This window comes from Thunnus albacares, chromosome 14, assembly GCF_914725855.1.
Source record: "Thunnus albacares chromosome 14, fThuAlb1.1, whole genome shotgun sequence".
Lineage (NCBI taxonomy): Eukaryota > Metazoa > Chordata > Actinopteri > Scombriformes > Scombridae > Thunnus > Thunnus albacares.
Genome location: NC_058119.1, coordinates 15,685,731 through 15,705,814, shown reverse-complemented (window position 1 = coordinate 15,705,814; position 20,084 = coordinate 15,685,731). Strand labels below are relative to the sequence as shown.

The 20,084-nt window shown below is 40.7% G+C and overlaps 1 protein-coding gene and 1 long non-coding RNA gene across 2 annotated transcripts; both read right to left on the bottom strand.

Moving 5' to 3' along the window:
- Window positions 1-460: 460 nt before the first annotated feature.
- Window positions 461-9,143, bottom strand: LOC122997116. The gene is made up of 2 exons (XR_006407148.1): window positions 9,035-9,143; window positions 461-3,063 (listed from the first exon to the last, which is right to left on the bottom strand). It is a non-coding gene; the product is annotated as an uncharacterized LOC122997116 (long non-coding RNA).
- A 7,275-nt stretch (window positions 9,144-16,418) lies between these two features.
- Window positions 16,419-17,187, bottom strand: LOC122997039 (cystatin-like). The gene is made up of 3 exons (XM_044372944.1): window positions 16,815-17,187; window positions 16,625-16,732; window positions 16,419-16,532 (listed from the first exon to the last, which is right to left on the bottom strand). The coding sequence occupies exons 1-3, from the start codon at window positions 17,022-17,024 to the stop codon at window positions 16,434-16,436; spliced, it is 417 nt and encodes a 138-aa protein (XP_044228879.1). The 5' UTR covers window positions 17,025-17,187; the 3' UTR covers window positions 16,419-16,433.
- Window positions 17,188-20,084: the final 2,897 nt, after the last annotated feature.

Sequence of the window (20,084 nt, the reverse complement as noted above, 5' to 3'; positions counted from 1 at the left end):
CTGCGCTTCAGGAACATCTGCTGGAATTGGCATGGTTTCCTGGATTTCCCATGGGTGACGAGACAGCAAGTGATTGTGCATATGCGTGTGTGTGTGCCAACAGCTCGCTGATATGAGAGGACAGAGGAGGCACTTGGCACCGGCTTCCTTAATGCTGACCTCCTGACCTTTCCTCACAGGGTGTGGATGACAGAGGATTGCAGATACATTCTGCATGTAGCCATATCCTCTCGGCGTGAAGTCAAACTCAAACTTCTCTTAGCCAAAACCAGATTCTTCTCTTTCAAGATACAAATCCAGTGTTTAATTTTAAGAGTTTACCAGTTAAACACATTTGGTCCTGCACTGTAATGATGTCTGCTCACATGATGACTGAATAAATCAATGAATAATATGGCATTGTAAAAACCTATAGGAGATGCAAGTACACACTTAGAAAAAAAATAACTGTGCAAAAGGCTTCCACTCTTCACTAAAAGTTTATTTTACTTGGCATGCTTTTCAACAGATGCACAAAAAAGGCAGAGACATTAAGATAAAGCCCTCAAGTAATCAAAGCCGTTTTGAAACAGTTTATAGAGATTAATAGAAGATTTTATCCAAGGCAGATGAAAGAGAGGTAGAGAGAACATTCCCCTTGGTGCTATTCCTCACTGGAACCAAATGAGACAGTCGTGCTTGCAAATCACAGAGGCGAGGCCGAGGCGGGTGGGTCCCCCCCCCACCCCCCTCCCTCCCGGGTGCATCTCTAGGTGTGAGAAACTCTCCACAGAAATATTACTGAAGTCAAAGCAGATGATCCCTCTCATACTGACATTACAAACCCACAGCCAGGTCAAACAGATACACATATATTAAAACCGTACTCGTGCAGAAAAGTTAACCTGTGAGAAAAACGTGCTAATAAGACCTCATATGACCGAGGCGTCCGGTTTGGTCTTAAGTGAACAAGAGGGGAACATAATACACCAGACAGCACGAACATACATTTAAATGTCAGAGTGATAGATTGGACCTTAGCTTAACATAAGTACTGCTTTGAGTTTCTCAACATCTCTGTGATCATTATTACCTAATCCCCCAGCCCACAATGATGACTAACATACATACACACACACAGAGCACACACACATTCTGGGGTAACCACATGGCAAGTGTGTAAAGTATACTGCTGAGAATCTGTTTATTATCACTGTTGAACAGTCCTAGGGGTAGAAATACAAATTTTAAACTCATACTAACACCTAAATACACCAAGTGAGTAAATTTTTTCAGAGCATTAAAAAGAATCAGCGCTTTGTGATGTTTCTTTCGATGCTGAAGGCAATGCATCAGGTACTGTTGGCTATTGAGCATCAGCCAATCAGTTCCTGATGCAGTATCATCCACATCAGAAAGCTCTTCCTTCACCCCAACATCAGTGAAGGGGAAACAAATGCTGAATAGTTTAAAACACATTTTTGTTCCTGTAATATCTCCTAATGGTGAAAGAAATGGTACAAAAACTCATAAAAACAAGCCATTGTTATTCTTTTCATCCTGTTCTGATACAATAGCCGGTACTGTACAGTACACATCATTGTAAGTCAAGATGGCAGCAGAAGCATCTGGAAAGTGAATTCATGCAAATTCAAAATGGGCATGCATTATGAAAGAGCTGCAAGAGATGAGGCTGCACTTCAAAAGACTGTCGAAAAGAATTTTTTTTTAAAAAGTGGGGAAGGGGGATGTGAGAGGAGGAAGAGCAGACAGAGAGGGGTGTCTGTGAAACGCGCTTGTGTAATTGCAGTGACATCTTCATTGAGAGCCCTCCATCTCTTTCCTGTATGCTCCAAAGGGCGTTGCTGATGCCGGTCGATGGGGAGAGCAGCCGAGGCGCTGTGTTTAGCATAATCCCAGAGGCCATTGTGAGAGGAGCTAGTGAACGACTCACAGTTGCCAGCTGAGATTTCACCAAAACACAGCAGAACACAAGGAGAAGGGGATGAGACAGGAAAATCAGAGGTGGAGGAGGGGTAAGAGTGTGGAAAGGACTCAGAGACAGGAGGATTGGTAGTGATAATGATAAAGAGAACAAAATGCATCTGTGCGATATATTACATTACATAGAATCTCAAAAAAGTAATATTTTGTATTTGTGTATTTTGCTGAGTCGTGGGGGGGCCGGCAGGAACAGGGTGGTTATGGTTATGCCCGTCTGCGGTGAGCGCGCAGCTTGTGCAGCATGAGTACATCAAAGAGACTGCAAAATGTGAAATGTTTTCTTCCAGGTGGACTGCACCTGTTGGCCCTCATTCAGGACTGTAATTCAATGATCTGCCCTATTTTCTTCTTTTAAACAATCTAGCTGTTTTGACTTTAACAGTCAGGCATAAAGAGATTAAGCAAAACTGTCACATTGCAACATTTCTTCTATTGTGCAATGATCATTCTCTTAAGCTCAAGTGTGAAATCCTCTTTGATCGATGTTTCAGGTGAACAGACGGTTTTTGAACTAACCTTTGGTAAACATACTGGTCTCCTCCTAACGTTTTGCAGAAACATTCAGATAAAAAGGAAGAAATATGTTGCTCAGACAGTATATCTTAATAGTTTATGTTACAGTAGACAAACTGCAGAATCTCTCCAGGTGATTGTGAGAATATAAAGCACCTTCACAGTTGCCTGCAGAGATTACCCAGTCAGCCCTAAGAGTCATCACTCTGTCCTGTGTCTTATGTACACACACACACACACACGCAAACATATAAGCACACACATACACGCACACACGCTGGTCTGTGGTGGGTATGTGTTATATGTATAAGAGTCAATTGGCAGCAGATGGTTAACACCGATCAGGATAAAGACCGAGGTTTGACCCCCCCCCCCCCCCCCCCCCCCCCCCCCCCACCGTTCCAAAAGGTCCTCTGTTACCATGGTGACAAGGCCAAGGCACGTGCCTCCCATTGTTGAGCTGTATCCTCCAGGGTCAGGCGCACAACCAGTTAGAGGTCAGATGTCACCCTGGCCTCTCACTCAGGTCACCACTCACCAGCCTTCAGCCTTTGACCCCAACAAACACTGAAACAAATTGAGGGATGGGGGAGAGGGGAGAGGATGAGACGGCAAAATTAAAACATATTTACTCAACAATTCTGCACAATGCACAGGAGACTCTGACAAACTGAAGCAAGTGCTCTGCTTCAGGTGATTTGTTGCAGATAAGCAATGTACAGTACAGTATGGTGGAGATTCACTCTGCCTGTTACAGTATGTCTCCCTCTTGTGGTGAAGTATGATGCAAATGTAATATTTTAGGTGGACTTGGTTCAAAGTGTGGCACAAAATACTGAATATATCCCATTTCTTTTTGCATCCTGGTGGTCTAGAGGTTAAGTCCTATACCATAAAACCACAACGACCCCTCACCATGACTAAATTCTGGCTGAGGACCTTTCCGTGTCATATCCCCCTCCCTCTCTCTTTCTCCCCATGTTTCTTGTCTGCTAATGCTGGATTCTAACAAAACACACAGTTTTACATGTAACACATCCACATATTCATCACAGTCATGCATAGTTTGCGCTGAAAAAGCCTCTTAACCCAACCATATTCTTTTTAATTAACAAAAACATTATCAGCTATTGCGGTTCAACTGACCAAATCAGACACATGTCCACACATTTTGGAAAGTCTTTTGCCAGAGGTGCCATCTATTCCATTGAGCCTCATTGCATGTTGGGATATTCAGGTCATCGAGTTGCAAAGTGTTGCTCAGGCGTTGACAAAAGAAAAATCTTAAGTTTATTAAACGGAACAGGCTGACAGTCCACACTTTGTTAGGCAGTGAATGAACAGAGTGGTTTTGACAGGCCTAACCTCTTAAGCTTCGGGTCCCACTGAGCTCGGCACAGCTAGAGCTAAATGCCATCTGTCCCAACATCATGAGGCCCCCCCAACCTGTCCCCCAACAGTTTAGCATAAAAATCATGCAACACTGCTATTAAAAAGGAAGAATAAAGATAATTCTACTCATCTGATATCTGATAGGCCATATATATATATATATATATATATATACACACACACACACATATATATATATATATATATATATATATATATATATATGTATATTTTATAAAGCATCTAATTTCAGTAAAGGCTTACTTTTCGCTCAAACATTTTAAAACTGTTCAGGTTAAAAGCTATGCAAACGAAAGCTGTGCTTGTAATCAACTACTAATTTGGTTTTGAAAAGGAACATGTAAGATATGCACTATAGATTATCAAACAAAACAGCTTTCTTTGAAGACTGTAATGAAGTGGCTGTGAATGTATTTTTTTATTTTATACTTTTTTTACTTTTGTAAATTAAATCATGGTATGTTGTTCTGTCTACACCTGTAGCCCGGGTCTTGGGCATCCACAAGCCCTGCTGTAGGGTTAAACTTGAAAATAAAGATCAGAACAGCCAGAGCAAACTTTGAATAACATCATTGCTTCACTATGACAAAAAATCCTCACAAAATTAGATACGTTATTTTAAAAAGTTTTGTTTTGCAAACAGTCTGACTTAAACCTCATATTTTGACCATTTAGGGGTTGTTTTGGCGGGTAAGGAGATAGTACGGGCTCTGAACCGTTAGCTGGGAAGGTCCAGTTCCTGCAGCACATTACCGGCCTGACATGGACAATTTATTCAAACCACAAATCATTGTTTTCTTCAGTTAGTCTCTCACTGTGACTTATCAATGGCTTTTTCAAATTCAGTCTTCAACAAGTTCATTTTACGCTTTACTGACCTCCGCATACAGCACTGAACAATAAAATAATGATATCACCATATGAACTTTAGTCTCCATCCTTTCACAATGTTGTCTGCTCCGTTAGCTGTCATCTAATGTTAAGAGCAAAAAATGACCTTTGTGCCCTGCAGCCAATGTGTGTGCTTTAGCACTTCATTAAGGCCCCGGACCTCCACTGTACAAGCAATTGTCTTCCTCTAACAAAAAGACTGACGCATTGTATCAGTTGGAGGTAAATTTATCAAAGGAGGCCGATACAATGGACAGAGCAGCCCAAATTATGAAACAGGTCTGTAAGGGGCCTCCTGGTGAGCTATATTGTACTGTTTGTTGATGGTCCAGTTAGGACTGAATGATGTGGGGTGAGACTCAGATGGAGATAACGGTGCAGTGTGAGAGAGTGTATGCAGAGAAATGCCGCATGTAGACGTACTATATATGAGTCTGTAAAAGTGAGTGCATGAGCAGCACAGTGTGCAAGCGTTGTGAAATGGTGTGGGGTTGTATTTACGATGCCATGCTGAGAAACGCAGGGAACCCACAGACCTCTCAGAGGTGCACACTGGCTAAAAACAATTGGGATCTGCATGAACTGATGTGACATGTGTATTTGTTCCAGCTTTTCCGTTAGAGGAGTCCTACTGCAGAGGTGAAAGACAAAAAAAAATGAATAAAGAAAGGGAGGGAAAGAGGAATAGCAGCATGGGGGGGGGGGGGGCAGAATGGGTCTGGCAGAGTAAAAGGCATCAAACTGTAACAGTACCAAGCTGCACAGAGGGATGGCTTCATCGAGAATGTAGCCATGGATACGCCACCTCATATTCAAGTACAGTAATATGCACATAAAAAGAGGTCGAATGCATATTTAAACTGAAAGAACATTTTTTTCAGTCCTGGTATAAGTTGTCATCAGTAGTCATGTGCATGTATACACCAGGATTACAAATCTTTACAGCTGCAATGACTAGTCGATTAATCGTTTATTCAGCTGACAGCAGATTCATCTGCAAATATCTGGACAAGTGATTTTTTTGTTTTGTAATTTTTTGAGGACAAACACTGAGGATTCTCCAGTTCCAGCTTCTCCAAAGTGAAGATTTGCCACTTTTCCCCGTTTTATAATCATTGTAAACTGAATATGTTTGGATTTTGGACTGTTGGTCGGACGGAACAAGACAAGAATTTGAAGGCATCGCATTGGACTTTTCCAATATTTTCGACTATTATAGAGCAAACGTATGGTCGAGAAATTAATCAACAAATTAAATTGATAATAAAAGTAATCGTTAGTCGCAGCACTACTAATCTCACCTTTACCCAAAACAATCTGCTGGCAGGTGAACAATCTTTAGAAGAGACTGATAATTTATTATAAAACACTTCTCTGTCGTGCTGGGGAGACCAGTCTTTTAATTTACCAGTGGCTCGGTGTGGGACCTGCTGATATTTAGCCCTGCACTGCGGTCTCAGATGAAATGGGCCGATGGCACATCACACCGACTGTCCTCACCATATTTATATCCCATCTCAGTTATTGGACGCATAATTCCTCCACACATCTCTTCAATCTTATATCACCCTCACAAACACACACACGGCTGACTACAATTATAATTTCATATGCCCCAGTGTATCAGCCATCCAAGCAATTTTCTGCCATTTAAATGTGAATTTATGTCTCATGTAAATGAGCGGGGAGTCGATTTAGGCCCATTGGACGGCTGGCCTTTTCCCAGGGAGCATTCTGTTATAGGTCTCTGGTCATTTCAAGGTCCCCGTTCATCACCTTGATTTAACAGACAGCGCCGACATTGGATGAGGCCTCGCCATCTTATCAACTTCTCCCCTTACCTGAAACAGCACATTCTAAATACACCATCACCCAATCTTACATAAAGTCGCAAGTCATTTTTATAAAGCCTCTAAAGGGGAACATCAAATGTTAACCCAAACCATCTCCCCAAAAGAATATCGCCCCTCTGCTCTTAAAACATCTGAGGTTTCATTTATAAGAGGTCCTTCATTTAAATGAAATCAGGTCCCTTGGTATGATTACTTTTGACTCATAAAAATACAGAACAAAAAAGTAATGATATAATTTAAAATTTCAGCTCTCTTTTATATTATAAACTGGAACAATGAGATTTTCCTGCACAGTATAAATATATATCGCCTTTTAAAATGTGTCATAATTAAGATTGGACCGCAAAAAAAGCAAGTTTCACTGCGGGCTCCTCTCTAAGTTGAAGGAAGTGTTAGTGTGGTAACCTGTGGGTCATCTGCTGTACGTCAATGAACTTCACAATGTGTGCACACGGCTCAACTCCGGCTACACGAATGTATACTTTCAAACCTGCAGCACCCCAATGTACACACAAGGAAGTTCTTTTATATCTAATCTTCAGTTTGTGGAAAGGTATCATCATTTCCTTATCAAGGTCTGTTTTTTAATAACTACTCTATGTTACTCTATGTTGGGTTTCTGGTTAAATCATTACTTAAGATGAAGTCTGATTGTAAAACAGCTTCATGAGTGGAACTGCAAACAAGTATTTAATTTTACAAGGACGACTTTGTATAAATTACACATCTTCAATCCTGAGGATGAAACCTCGGACAAAATGTTGTAATTAGTGCATGTTTAACAGGGTCAGTTATTGGCTGTTTTATTGGCCACATCACAACACTGCAAGCAGTAATGTGTGACCTTTACAAAGAGCATTTCTTGACAAGCCCGCACACATCACTTCAGCAAGTCCTATCAGAGGGCAGGTTTCATTCTACATCTAAGAAAAAAAAAAACACTTGAAACTTTAATTTCTTTAATATTTTAATAATATTTGTTTTCCGACTCTTTTATTCTACACGTGCCAAGAGGCCGAAATAGTGAAAAAGAAAGAATACAATGTGGTTGTGCTAGCGTTTTTTATTATCTTGTTAACACAAGTAGTTCTGTATGGTGTGCTTTTTTCCTCTATATGCTTTATGTTAGCCGCCGCAGATAAATGTGAAGTGAACCTCTCAGCTGATCAAACTATGTTTGAAAGACAAGACCTTGACCACCCGATCGGTCAACTGCTCTTATCAAAACAATAACCAGTCCACCTGCTGCTTATCACACGCGCTCTTCAAAACTGTTGCCAATATTGCAAAAGAGCCCTCAGCCAGCTCCCCAACGTTTTCTTTTATCCAAGGTCTTTACACTTGTCTATCAACTACAGCTGGCTTTTACCTATACCATAGAGCTATAGTTCATTTGATGACATCATTGCTTAGTTTAATGAAATATGTTGTTAAATTTTACGTTTGTAAAAGAATTCACAATAGGAAATTAGGGAATTTTGTAAGAACAACAAAAACTGTAGGTTAAAGGCAAAACAAAAGGCACAGGAGAAACGTGCCTATTGATATTCCTCAAACGTGATGACAAAATAAACGGGCAGTTGCAGATGGAAGGGAGGCACATGCAGAGCTCTTTAGCAATTGACCCCAGGAACATGTAGTGAGAAAGATGTCAAGCAGGCATGTAGAAGCATCAATAAGAGGTTAATAAAGGTGTACAGTAGTTACAGCGAGGGTAAGACCTACAATAACATGCCTTGTACTGTACAGTGTGTGTTAAAGGGTGACGTTTCAATGCAACCGCAAGAAGTGGCCCATCCCTCTGTTTTTTATTTGATATATTACTCTTATTTTAGAATTTTAAGAGTGTAGAAGCCACAAGCATTACAGACATCATCATGTGCGGATATTACTGCAACTGGAGGATCAAAGCCTGATACAAATAGGGGGAAATTAGACTTTATTTGACTGTGTATAAGAGGCTGATTTATAAGTTACATCATACAATTTCTCCTCTGGTCATAAAAGTTTAAAAAGACATGGCACCGCGCAAATGTGTTGCGTGAGTTACGGTGCAGGGTTGAGACGGGAGTCCAGAAAATTGCAGGGTTGCAGGTAAAGTGCTGTGTAATTCCAGCCCCGAGAAAGGACTTGAGGGACCAGCAAAAGAGCAATGCGGCTCACCGTGCTTTTGTGATTGATAGTCTCTGTCTGTGCAATAGCTGACTGAGCAACATGTACATCTCTCTTATTCACACACTTAATGGCGTGCACATGTCCTATAGTGTGCTCAGTTTAACATATATGCACCACAAGCCATATGTGTAACGTGCATGTGGAGTCTCCTTTAAAGTAATACAAATCAGGCCCGTCATGGCGGCTCATTTGGTGAAGGAACATACCATGCACAGTAACTACGACATCCGGGTTTGGAGACCGACCTGGGAGCTTTGTCGCATGTCCTCTTTCATCCCCTGCTCCCTCCCATCTTTTCTTTTCTCCCATCACGGTCCACTGTTGAATCAAGAAGAAAAGCCAGGGAAAAAAAAAATCTTTAATCTTTGAAATCCTTAAGAACTGTGCATAATATTAACGTCATTACACTTTGTTGATGATATGGATCAACAATACTGCATTACTGTACGAGCATATCCCCTCCCCCCCCCCAAACCCGTGATCCTTTCACGTCTCTGTTGTTGGGTGCCAAGACATGTCTGGTCTGGCTTTTGGCCAGGCTGGGCTGGTCGCCACCACTGCCCCAGCAGCCTAGCAGGCAGGCCTAGCTTAAAGCTGACACATCGCTAACATCAGCCAGGGAGAGGAGACCTCTGGGAGATGCTGAAACATCAGCACAGCAGCACCATTTGAGATTTACAAGGAGGGACACACTTGCTCATCTGTGGTAGAATTTAAGAAAATGTCACACTAACACTGTACAACATTATTTTAGTCAGATTTCCTTTGAACGCTGAATGATTACATGTATTTGTAGATACCTGTGAGGTGGCGATGATGTATATTAGCAGAAAATAGTGGACGGGCACTAAAAACACAACATACCAACAAATAAATGCATCATCATTCACATAAAGCTATGAAAGTGCTACTTTTTCCTCCCAAATAGGACAAACACAGACCAACGTATTGATATAGGCCTCGTTTTCAGCGGCTCCCATTCAGTGCACTGTGGTATTAAAGGTGTGGCATGCTAGAGCCACAAACACATAGAAGCAGTCTACATATTGAATAAATTAGTACACTGGTGAAATAAACCAACTGACTACTGAAAATTGTCATTTTTAGTATTTAAACAAATCAGGTATGGAAAAACCAAACACCAGATTCCTGCGAAGAGAATATATTTTCTTCTTTACAGGTATTTTTTGAGGAAATCGACTAAGCATCATAACCATTAATGAAGATTCTATGGATTTTTACAAACAATCAGGATCTAATTTAAACATCAGCAGAATAAATTGAGTTACATTTCCACAAAGAGGTTAAAACATTATTGTATAAGACGGAACAATACTTAAAAGTGCCTCTTCATTCACATTTATATGATTATAATGGCCGCCCTTTGTGCTTAGCAAGCCATGCAAATGAGATTGGCAGAAACGAGCATGTGTCATCGATACGCACAGATATAACCAGGAGTGCCACTGATTGATGATGCAAACCTTCTCCCTATAGCCTTGTTTGTGACCTCTGACTTCTCACCCCTCGAGGGGTTAAACTTATTACCCTTTGACTCGTGTGACCTCTGATGTGAAAGGAGCTAGATTGAAGGATGACCACAAGCTTAGGTCCTATTGGCCACTCTCTGACCAAACTGTGGCCAGAGGGCTGACCATCCAAACCCTAGAGGGATGTGACCCTGGCCCTGCCACACGCTCTGTGGATAATACTATTAACAGGTCAATACAAGCCTAAAAAAAAAAAAAAAAAGGGGGGGGGGGGGACGCTCCCTTAACCTAAAGGATGAGCAGAAGAAAGAAAGGGATGATGGGGAGATATTGTTGAAGAAACAGATTTGCAGGATGGATTTTGGGGTTGTTTGTCAGGTCTGTTTGAACAATAGTCACCAATTTGATTTCCAAACAGGGATGTAATGACCTGGACAAATTCTGAGTAACCCTGGCAATCAGAGTACGGCCGTCCTGCAAACTTCAACATTGTTAAAAATATGGTCATTTACAGAATGTGCGGTCATTATTGTGTCCTGAACAAACAAACAAAAACTATGAGAGTGAGTCAAATGTCTTCATTCATTTAAGAAATTCTCAAACAAATCATATAGACAAAACATTCTAGCTCAGTCATCGCATGTGAAAGCTCAATGTTTCAAATAAAATAGATATGTTAAATATAGAATTAAAACAAATACAGAACTTATGTTTCTGTTGCACAAAGAAATAAAATGTCTAGAGTAAATAATTTTATCAGTATATTAGAGGAGTGTTCTTACATTGTAGCTCAATCTCCAGTCTGAGTAGAAAAGGGTGTACTGGGTGTTCGCCAATACAGCACGTTACATGCAAGACATGTGCTCTCTCTCTATCTCTCTCTCTCTCTCTCTCTCTCACTCACACACACACACACACACACACACACACACACACACACACACACACACACACCACGTTATAGGCTTACTAGCCATTTTTGCTGCCATCTCTGACTTATTTCTTTCTAATAAAGCATATAATCTGGTTCGGCACTTAACTAATTAAGTCTTATATGACTCACAATTCTTTTTTGCCTGGTATGACTTAACAGACTAATAGTTTTTAAAATAGTGTTACTGTAACAAACGCTGGGCAATGGGACAACCGTTAACAGACTAAAAAAAACTCCCAAAATTCACTCTGTTCATCTCTAACTCTTTCACAGTCACCATCATCAATATCACACCCGAACAACCACAATACTGCTGTTACTGCAAATATCCTGCCATGTATTTCTCTAGAATTGATTTGACTGAAAGCCTCTACCCAAAAACCATGAATAGGCATATTAAGGGTGTACACAAGGCATACATAATGCGCTTTGTCTCCCTCCACCCCTAAGAGTTGAGCGCCAATAAAAATAAATAATATGCAAGACTAAATAATGCAACAAGCAGCCAAAAACCCTTGACCCCCGTAAAATTAGTTTTGAAAAAGGCATTACTTATAAATTTTATGAAATCAAATCGAGCTGAAACACATGTAGCTAATAGAATCCACTCTGCTAAAGTTGTCAGACCTACGGCTATACTAGAGCTTGTAAACAACCACACAAACATGCATTTAGTCTCACACAGACACACATGCAATCTCACAAACACATACACATTAGCAGCAGAGGCTCACGGATTACTCTAATACATGAGGAGAGGAAAATCAAGCGGAGAAGGAAAGAGCAAACCAAAGAAACAGAAAAATTAGGATAAATGGAAGAAAGGAGAAAGAAAGAAATTGTAATAGTACCTTCTAAAGCATCCATGTGATGAGGGAAGGGTGGGACACCTGCAGAACCTTACATGGTCTATCCAGAGCTCTTCAGCGACTGCTCCCTCACGGAGCAGAGTGTGTGTATGAGCCAGAAAGAGAGTATGTATGTGTGTCAGTGGCTCAGGGAGGGGATCCTACCCCTCCTCCTTAGGACTGTGCCTCCTTAACAGGATGGAGGGGTAGGTGGGGCCACTGCAATAAAGCAAACACACACACACACACACACACACACGCACACACATACACACACATTTTTCTATGGTTGTTATGTCCTCGCTTCTCTCGCTCTTTCCCGCCTCCACACTTCCATCTTTCTGTCTCTTTCCAAGACTTGCTCTCTCTCTCTCTCTCTCCCTCCTTCCTTCCCTCGCAGACTTGCTCTCATTCCTCTTGCCTCGTGCTTCCCTCTGAATCTCAGTCTGCGAGGCTCTTACACTCTCCCTCTACCTTTCATCTGCCACCCCTCCCTAGCCCTTGCCCCTATCCCCTCCTCTCTGACTGTACGGTAATATTAACATGCTCTCATTAATCTGGAGAGGAGAGGGACATATGCTGTTTCTGGCTGGTGGTCCACAACCTGCTAAACTCCTGGTGTGTGTGTGTGTTGAGTGTGCGTCCCGTCGGTCTTTCTTTAGTCTCATAATACTACAGTGCTAAGATTAAGCGGGACAGTCAGAGAGCATGGTGTGTTTGAGAGATGAAAAGAGAGGAGAGGGACAGCGGGAAGAGGAGAGGAGTGGTGCCATGATCAACAGCAGCGAAGCGCACTTTTTTTTTTTTTTTTTTTAACCTTTTATAGTTTTTCTTGCTTTGGGTCACTGTGCCACCGTCCCCTCCTCCCCTCCACTCATCCAACCACCAAACACAAATCCCATCTGATTCGGGAGGTAGCCATCCCTACATAAATCATTCCCTTATTCCATTGGCCACACGTTGCATTAAAAGTATTGATCCCCCCCCCCCCCCCTCCTGCCGCAGCACTGATTGCAAGGAAACCCTTCACAACGGTCACAAACAGGAAGTGGAAAAACAAACCACGGGTGTGTTTCGATTGACCACAATGGCGGACTCCGAAGCTTTGGTCACAACACTGAAAAAAGGGGGATCTATGCTTTGCTGCACACAGCACGCTTGGGATGAAAGCCTCAAGATAGCATAAAAAAATATGACAATAGCTTGTAAAATACATGAAACTAATCAGTAAAAATGTAACGAGCACATGAAATCGATACAACAGGGCAAATTTTCAGCCACATTGTCTTCAAAAGAAAAACAACTCAGGAAGAATCGTCTGTCTGTATTTCAGTATTTTCTGATATTTCCTGATATCAGTCCACAATAATGATTTTTTAAGTTTAGCTGTAATTACATAAAAAAAAAAAAAAACACTCATAGTTTTGGAGCTTTGATGAAGTAAAAAACGAACCTTGCAAAGGTGGGACAAAATAACAGAAACTGAAACCCGGTGGTCTTCAAATGACCCACTGTCCTTAGATTAAAACTGACCATCAGAAGAGCAAATGCTGCTGTTTCCATGACAGCACAGCTGAGGATACTTTGAACTCTGACCTTATACTCCTGCCTGTGCTCTGAAGCAGTGACCAAGCCCAGGGTCAATCAAAATGAAGGTCAGCAGGGGTCAAATGGTAGTGACCCCTCTCTGGTTACGCAACCACATCGCATCAACCTCCTCCAAGAAGCATCTAAGCATCATTCATCCTAATCAGAGTGGTGCATCTTCCACGAGTATGGGGTGATGCTGCCTCTGAATAATGAGGTATAGGTGACATTTTATGTAATGTCGCTTGAAAGATATAGAGCAAAATATGAAAACTGATATAAGACAAGATATATAAGAGATATAGGGCTGCAACTAATGATTATTGTCAATATAGATTACTTTGACGATTATTTTCTATAGTTGTTTGGTCTATAAAATGTCAGAAAATTATGAAAAATGTCGGCCACCATTTCCTAAAGCCCAAGATGCAACCTAAAATCTCTTGTTCTGTCCTGACTAACAGTCCACAACCCAAAGATATTCAGTTTACTATCATAGAAAACTAAAGAAACCATTAAATATTCACCATCAAGAAGCTGCAACCAGTGAATTTTGGCATTTTTTCTTTAAATTAAAAAAAAAAAGACTCAAAATGACTAATTGTTGCAGCTCTAAAGAGATGAAACATTAAAATTATGGATTCAACTCGATTCTTACAGTCTGTTGATGTGTTAATACCTCACACCGTTTTAGGCATGATTTCAATTTTTTAATTAATTGGTTAGCAATTCTGTAGTAACTAATCCCCTCAAGTATTCAATTAGAAGCTACTTTGGTAGAATAATTGGCCAACATTATTTCACAATGATATTACAACTTGGGGTTAAAAAAGATGGCAGTCAACTCTTGAATGTTTTTCAGATTAATATGAATCTATAAGCAGTTATAAATCTTACTACATGGTATGACTTGGAAAGCCTGTCTACGATAGGCACGTCTGAAGCTGCAGAGAAGTCATTATAACTGGTGTAATATTCAGTAGCTGTATTCTTCCTGTAAGCTGCATTTGCAAGTACACTGGATGCCTGTGATGAGTCAGCACAAAATCAAGAAAAGATTAATAACTTATCAGGGCAATAAAATAGTAAGATCCATCAACAGTGATGTAGGACGTCTGTCAAAACTACTGGATTTGTCTAATGAGAGGCCATGACAAACAAGGAATGTAGTCAAAACGCAACCCTGAGAGGAAGAGGAGATGATCTTTAAGAAAAGGATGATACCGTCTTGGGGTAGAGAAACTGGGTTGGAAGAGAAGGGGGAAAAGACAGATGAAGGGGTGGAGGGACCGATCAGAGGGGTGCCAGACACAAAGAGGCCAGGCCATGGCCGGTGGCACGCGATGGGCAGATTAACCAGCGTTTCCTCCCCTAACTGAAGCATTAGGACACCTGACTGAGTCCCGCCAATGGCAGCCAGCCAAGGATTTGTTGAGGGTGGGGGGGGGAGACAAGCTGGGGCTCGCCTTTCAACACTCAGGCTCTTCAACAACACAAAGAGGGGTGGGGTGGTGTTCGTAGGGGGGAAAAAAAAAATAGGGGGTGATGGGCTGGTGGCTTGGAGCTGGGAGGAGGTGGGGTCGGGGATACAAGCCTTACCCCTCACCATCTGCTGCCCAGGCTAAGTGAGGACAGGGGTAGGGCCAGAGTGCAGGGTGGAGTATGCGAGCGTGTGCACAGAAAAGCACACGTGTATCTGCGCGCACGCACCTGTTAGTGTGTCAGTGGGTGGGTGGGTGAGTGGAATGGCAGATGGACAGGGCATACTCCTGGCACCGGAGCTTCGATGTTAGTCATCCCACATTAAGGAGTATCCCCCTTCCCCCACATTCCTAACCCCTGCTACCTAATCCACTGTGCCAGCCAATTCTTTATGTTTTGCTCAGTTTGATTAAGACATCCATGATTAGAGACATTATGGGCAGGGTGAGAGGGTATGTGTGAACCGCTTATCCATACGGCTGTTTACTGTAATCAAAGCCAAACAGACGTAGCCCCTTTTGCCCCCACGCCACTTAACAAGCAATAGCTCCTATTTTTTACATCTTATCAGTCACTAATCCGAGTTTTCTCAGTTCATTCGCTTAAAAGAGTTATGTCGAAATGTGGTTGAAGGAGAGAAAAAAACCCTATAATTGTAGTAGATCGAATATCTAGACACACCTCTGCTGCCCCACATATATACACATCCTCATACAGTATTTGATATAATTTCCACCCCGCATTGTGTGTTTATTTGCACATCATCAGTGAGCTATTTCTATTTCCCCCTGTTAGAAAAAAAGGGGTCAGAGCAGCAGACAGTTCAGTCTTGCTGAGCAGTAATCTGAAAATGCCTGTAATCCTCCATACAGGGCCCTTCTGGAGACTGAGGTAGTAAGTGTGGAAGAGGTGCAGCCTCGTCTCTGTTTAGCAGCCATGTGTCTGACCAAGCTTGACACGCAACCAGAGCCTTACAGCTGCCAGGACACACACTGAGAGATGAGGCACAGTAAAGCTGTCCCCGGTCACTCACTGGAATAATTATGCCATTTTTCGCCCTATACAATACAGAGTTGAGTGCAGGTCACTGAACTTATTCAACTCAGTGTTGATGTGGCATCTCTGGGAGCCAGTGAAATCACTGGTTTATGAACATGATGTTATAAATGCAGGGTGTGTGCACAGTATAAGCACTATTTCATAAGTTTTCTGAAAGTTGAGATGAACACACACACACACAAAAAAAAACTCAAATGATAATTATTTACTTGGCAGCAGAGTTTTGTAGGTGACACTTCTTTTGAGCAAGTACAAGTGAATCTTCCCAGGAGATTTCTGTAACGATGAAGAGGCACTGAAGCTCCTGTAATAAATAAACTTTTTAAATAATATACACACTGACAACTGGTACATAAAATAAGGTGACTTTTGCAGCAGCTAAATACTTGAACTTGCCTTGGGTTCAGAGTGGTAAACACATTGTTGACTGTCAGCCGTGTCGCTTTTCTTGCACATTGTACGTCTCAGCTTCACATCCAGGATGTAGTTTATTCCCGCTACAACCTACAGGAAACAGCAGGGCTCACGTATTACAGCCATCTGTGCACATATTTATAACAACGCAGACACACGAATTAAGTTTTACCTGAATTTTGGCCGATTTTATCTTCACAATTTTGTAAGCGAACTGGTCCTCAGCGTTGGCTCTGTTGAATTCAACCACAGCAAACCGTGCTGCCGTCAAAACTTTGGTGTTGTTTGCTGGGACACGGTGAGGCTGACCCACCATCACTTGTCCAGCCGTCACAAACCGGCCGGCCGAAGCACAAACGACAATACAAAACCACACCAACATCCTAAACCCCACAAGTTGTTTCAAAGTTGCGAACAGGTGAATCCCAGTTGGAAATTTGGACTCTTTTCGTGTTCAAAGCCCGGGTGAAATAAGGCAGGAACCGCACACCTGTTTGCTGTTAATTAAAATATGAACCGAACAGAAAAATCACCAGTCCGACTTGTGTTGCGCAGCAACCGCGTTGCTAAGCTGCCGTGAAGGTGGTGCCGCTGGTGGAAAGCAGACTAACGTATTACAACTGACAGACAAATAAAATCTATAAAATTTCAAGTATGGGAACAACTGATTACAGTTTATTTATTAAGAGAAATACAGAAAAGTCTCGGTCTCCAGTGACCCTTCTCGGACTACATAAAGATTATATACAATATGTTAAGCACAGGTGTGATCTTAATTTAATCATTAGGTGAGACAGCAGTATATTCAACATTCATGTGATGTTTTTTTTTTCAATGAAGGGCCTAAATTACATGAAATTATTACTACGTGAAAGGAAAGAAAAGTATTACAACAGTATTAGTAGTGTTATTGTTTTACAACACTGAATCACTATAATTGGGATTTTTTCACACTGATCAACAGATTAAATATTAACACAACAAAAATGAAAACAACCTGTTCACATATTTATCTACATTAAATACATTAAACAACAAAAAAGAAACCTAAAGGTGCCCACACCCATTATACCATCAGTGTTGCCAATTGTGTTTAGAAGTCACATACTTAAGCCGAATGGAGGTCACCTGTATGTAAGCAAAGTGTGACAGATTTATTTTAAATTGTGCACAACAGTATGTGGAAGATCCATCTGCTGGTTAGCAAGTGTCTTGGCAAAAAAAAAAAAAACATTTTAAGGGGCAAATAAATGGAGCAAAATACATAGAGATCCTGGAGGAAAACCTGCATGAGAATGGCCACTTGGTTAAATTGGAAAAAAAAAAAGAAAAAGAAAACACACAAAAAAACACAATGATCCCAAACATAAAGCTGAATCATCCATCCACTTTGTTGTGAACTATTTATTAATATTTTAACATCAAACATTTTTCCTTTATCAAAGAAAAAAAAAGTGAATTTTTGTTTCTTCCAGTACAAATAACTCTACGTTAACAATGATCCTCATTTCTTCACAAGTTAATCTTTCATTCAGGAAAACCTTAACAACTTAGATTTACTTGTTGTGTAGCGTTAGTCCTACAGTCACTGAATACGCCTTTGCACAGGTGTTACTAATAACATTGACAATACTCTATTCAAGAGCCCCAGTAAGTCTTGACAGTGAGCCAGCATACACAAAACGAGGACCCTGAAACTGAAGCAACTAAGTGGACTTCAACCATCATGAGTTTTTATTAATTAAACCTGAGCTTTTGTTCTTGTGACATTTGAAAATATCTTCCATAACTTACAAAGATAAGTGTGCAAATGCTTTGATCTTTTTTCAAAATGTCTTATGTGGGAAAAAAAGCCTATTAAAAGACTTGTCAATAAGAGAGTGATAGTTTTGCAGAGGGGTGACCCTTTAGTTTACATTTGGTTTATTAATTGCATTTAATTCTAATTATTGTATGTACAAACAAGAAAAGAGGTGTGTTCTTTCTTTGTAGATCTCTCATCTCATCATATAATATACTGTGGTTGGTGTGTTTGTTGCCGATCTTAAGGTCATGTTTGCAGACTCGCAGCACGAGAGAATCTTGAAGCCAGGGAGCTGTGACGGCCAAAACAGGAGGACTGCTGGTTCTGGTGGATGGGCCCTGGAAGATATTGGGGGCGAAATGGGGATTAGTGGAAAGGAAGCAATAATATAGTCTGTAATTTAGATTTAAATTCGGAGATGCTGTTGTAGCATCACATCCCTAAAAGACATAAACATTCCTTTAAGGCACTCGACAGTATTTCTAATCCAGAATCCTGAGACAGTGTGTAGTGTGGGTGGGAGACAGCATAATGAAGGTGGGTGCAGCTTTTTATTTATTTTTTTGCACACTAGGAAGGGATCTCTTCATAGACAGAAGGAATGATTATAGTGGCTAATAACTCTTTCAGTGTACATACGGACAAATGTGTATTGTGTTATGAAATAATTAAATAATTGTAAAACTGTCCTTTAATAAACCTCTCCTATCCTGCTGGATGAACCAGCTGTTTGAGCTTTTTAAGTCTTCCACTCAGGTAAACATGGGCTGATGCACAATATAGTATATCTGATTAATAATCTCCATTTGATGTGATGGTGCTGTCATTTGAAAATACTCTGGGCTTTACTGATTTACCAACCACAGTTCAGCTTAATCACAGGAACAAGGAGAACATGTGATATTTGTGGATAAATGTTTTTATAGGACTTTAAAGCCAACAGAAATTTAAGGACAATGTTAAGATTCTTAACTGTAAACAGCAAAGCGAGTACATTACAAGAGCAGTGGTGGAAGAAATATTCAGATCAATAGCAATACCACACTATATATATGTAAAAAAACTAAATTACAAGTAAAAGTCAAATGTTTGCCACAGTAAAAGGTACCTAAGTATTATCAGAACGTAAAAACTTAAGTAATTCTTAGGCAGAATGGGCCATATCAGTGTTATATTATATTATTGAACTATTATTATTGGTACATGTTAGCAGTATTTTAATGCTGTAACAGGTTGAGGTGAAGTTCATTTTAACCGCTCTGTGTACTGTGGTGTAGTTTAATCTTTAGTAATGCATTATATTTTACTAACTGGTCACAGATTTAATGTACAAAATCTTAATTTTAAAAGTAACTGCCTGAAATCTGAGGGGAATAAAATATGTTTCAGTTAAAGAGACCTGTGGGAAATATGCAGGTATGTGCAGGACAATAAACTGGAAATGAATAAATGTGGAGTGGAAATATAAATTAGCATAAAATAGAAATACTAACGTACAAGTTACTGCAAAGTAAAAGAGCTACAGCTAACGTAGCAGTGTTTGTTCTTGTTTTAACTTTTAGGAGGTTTTGACACTGAACACTTCGAGGCACAAACTACTGCCTACTAACCACGGAGCCTACACGGACTCATTCATTA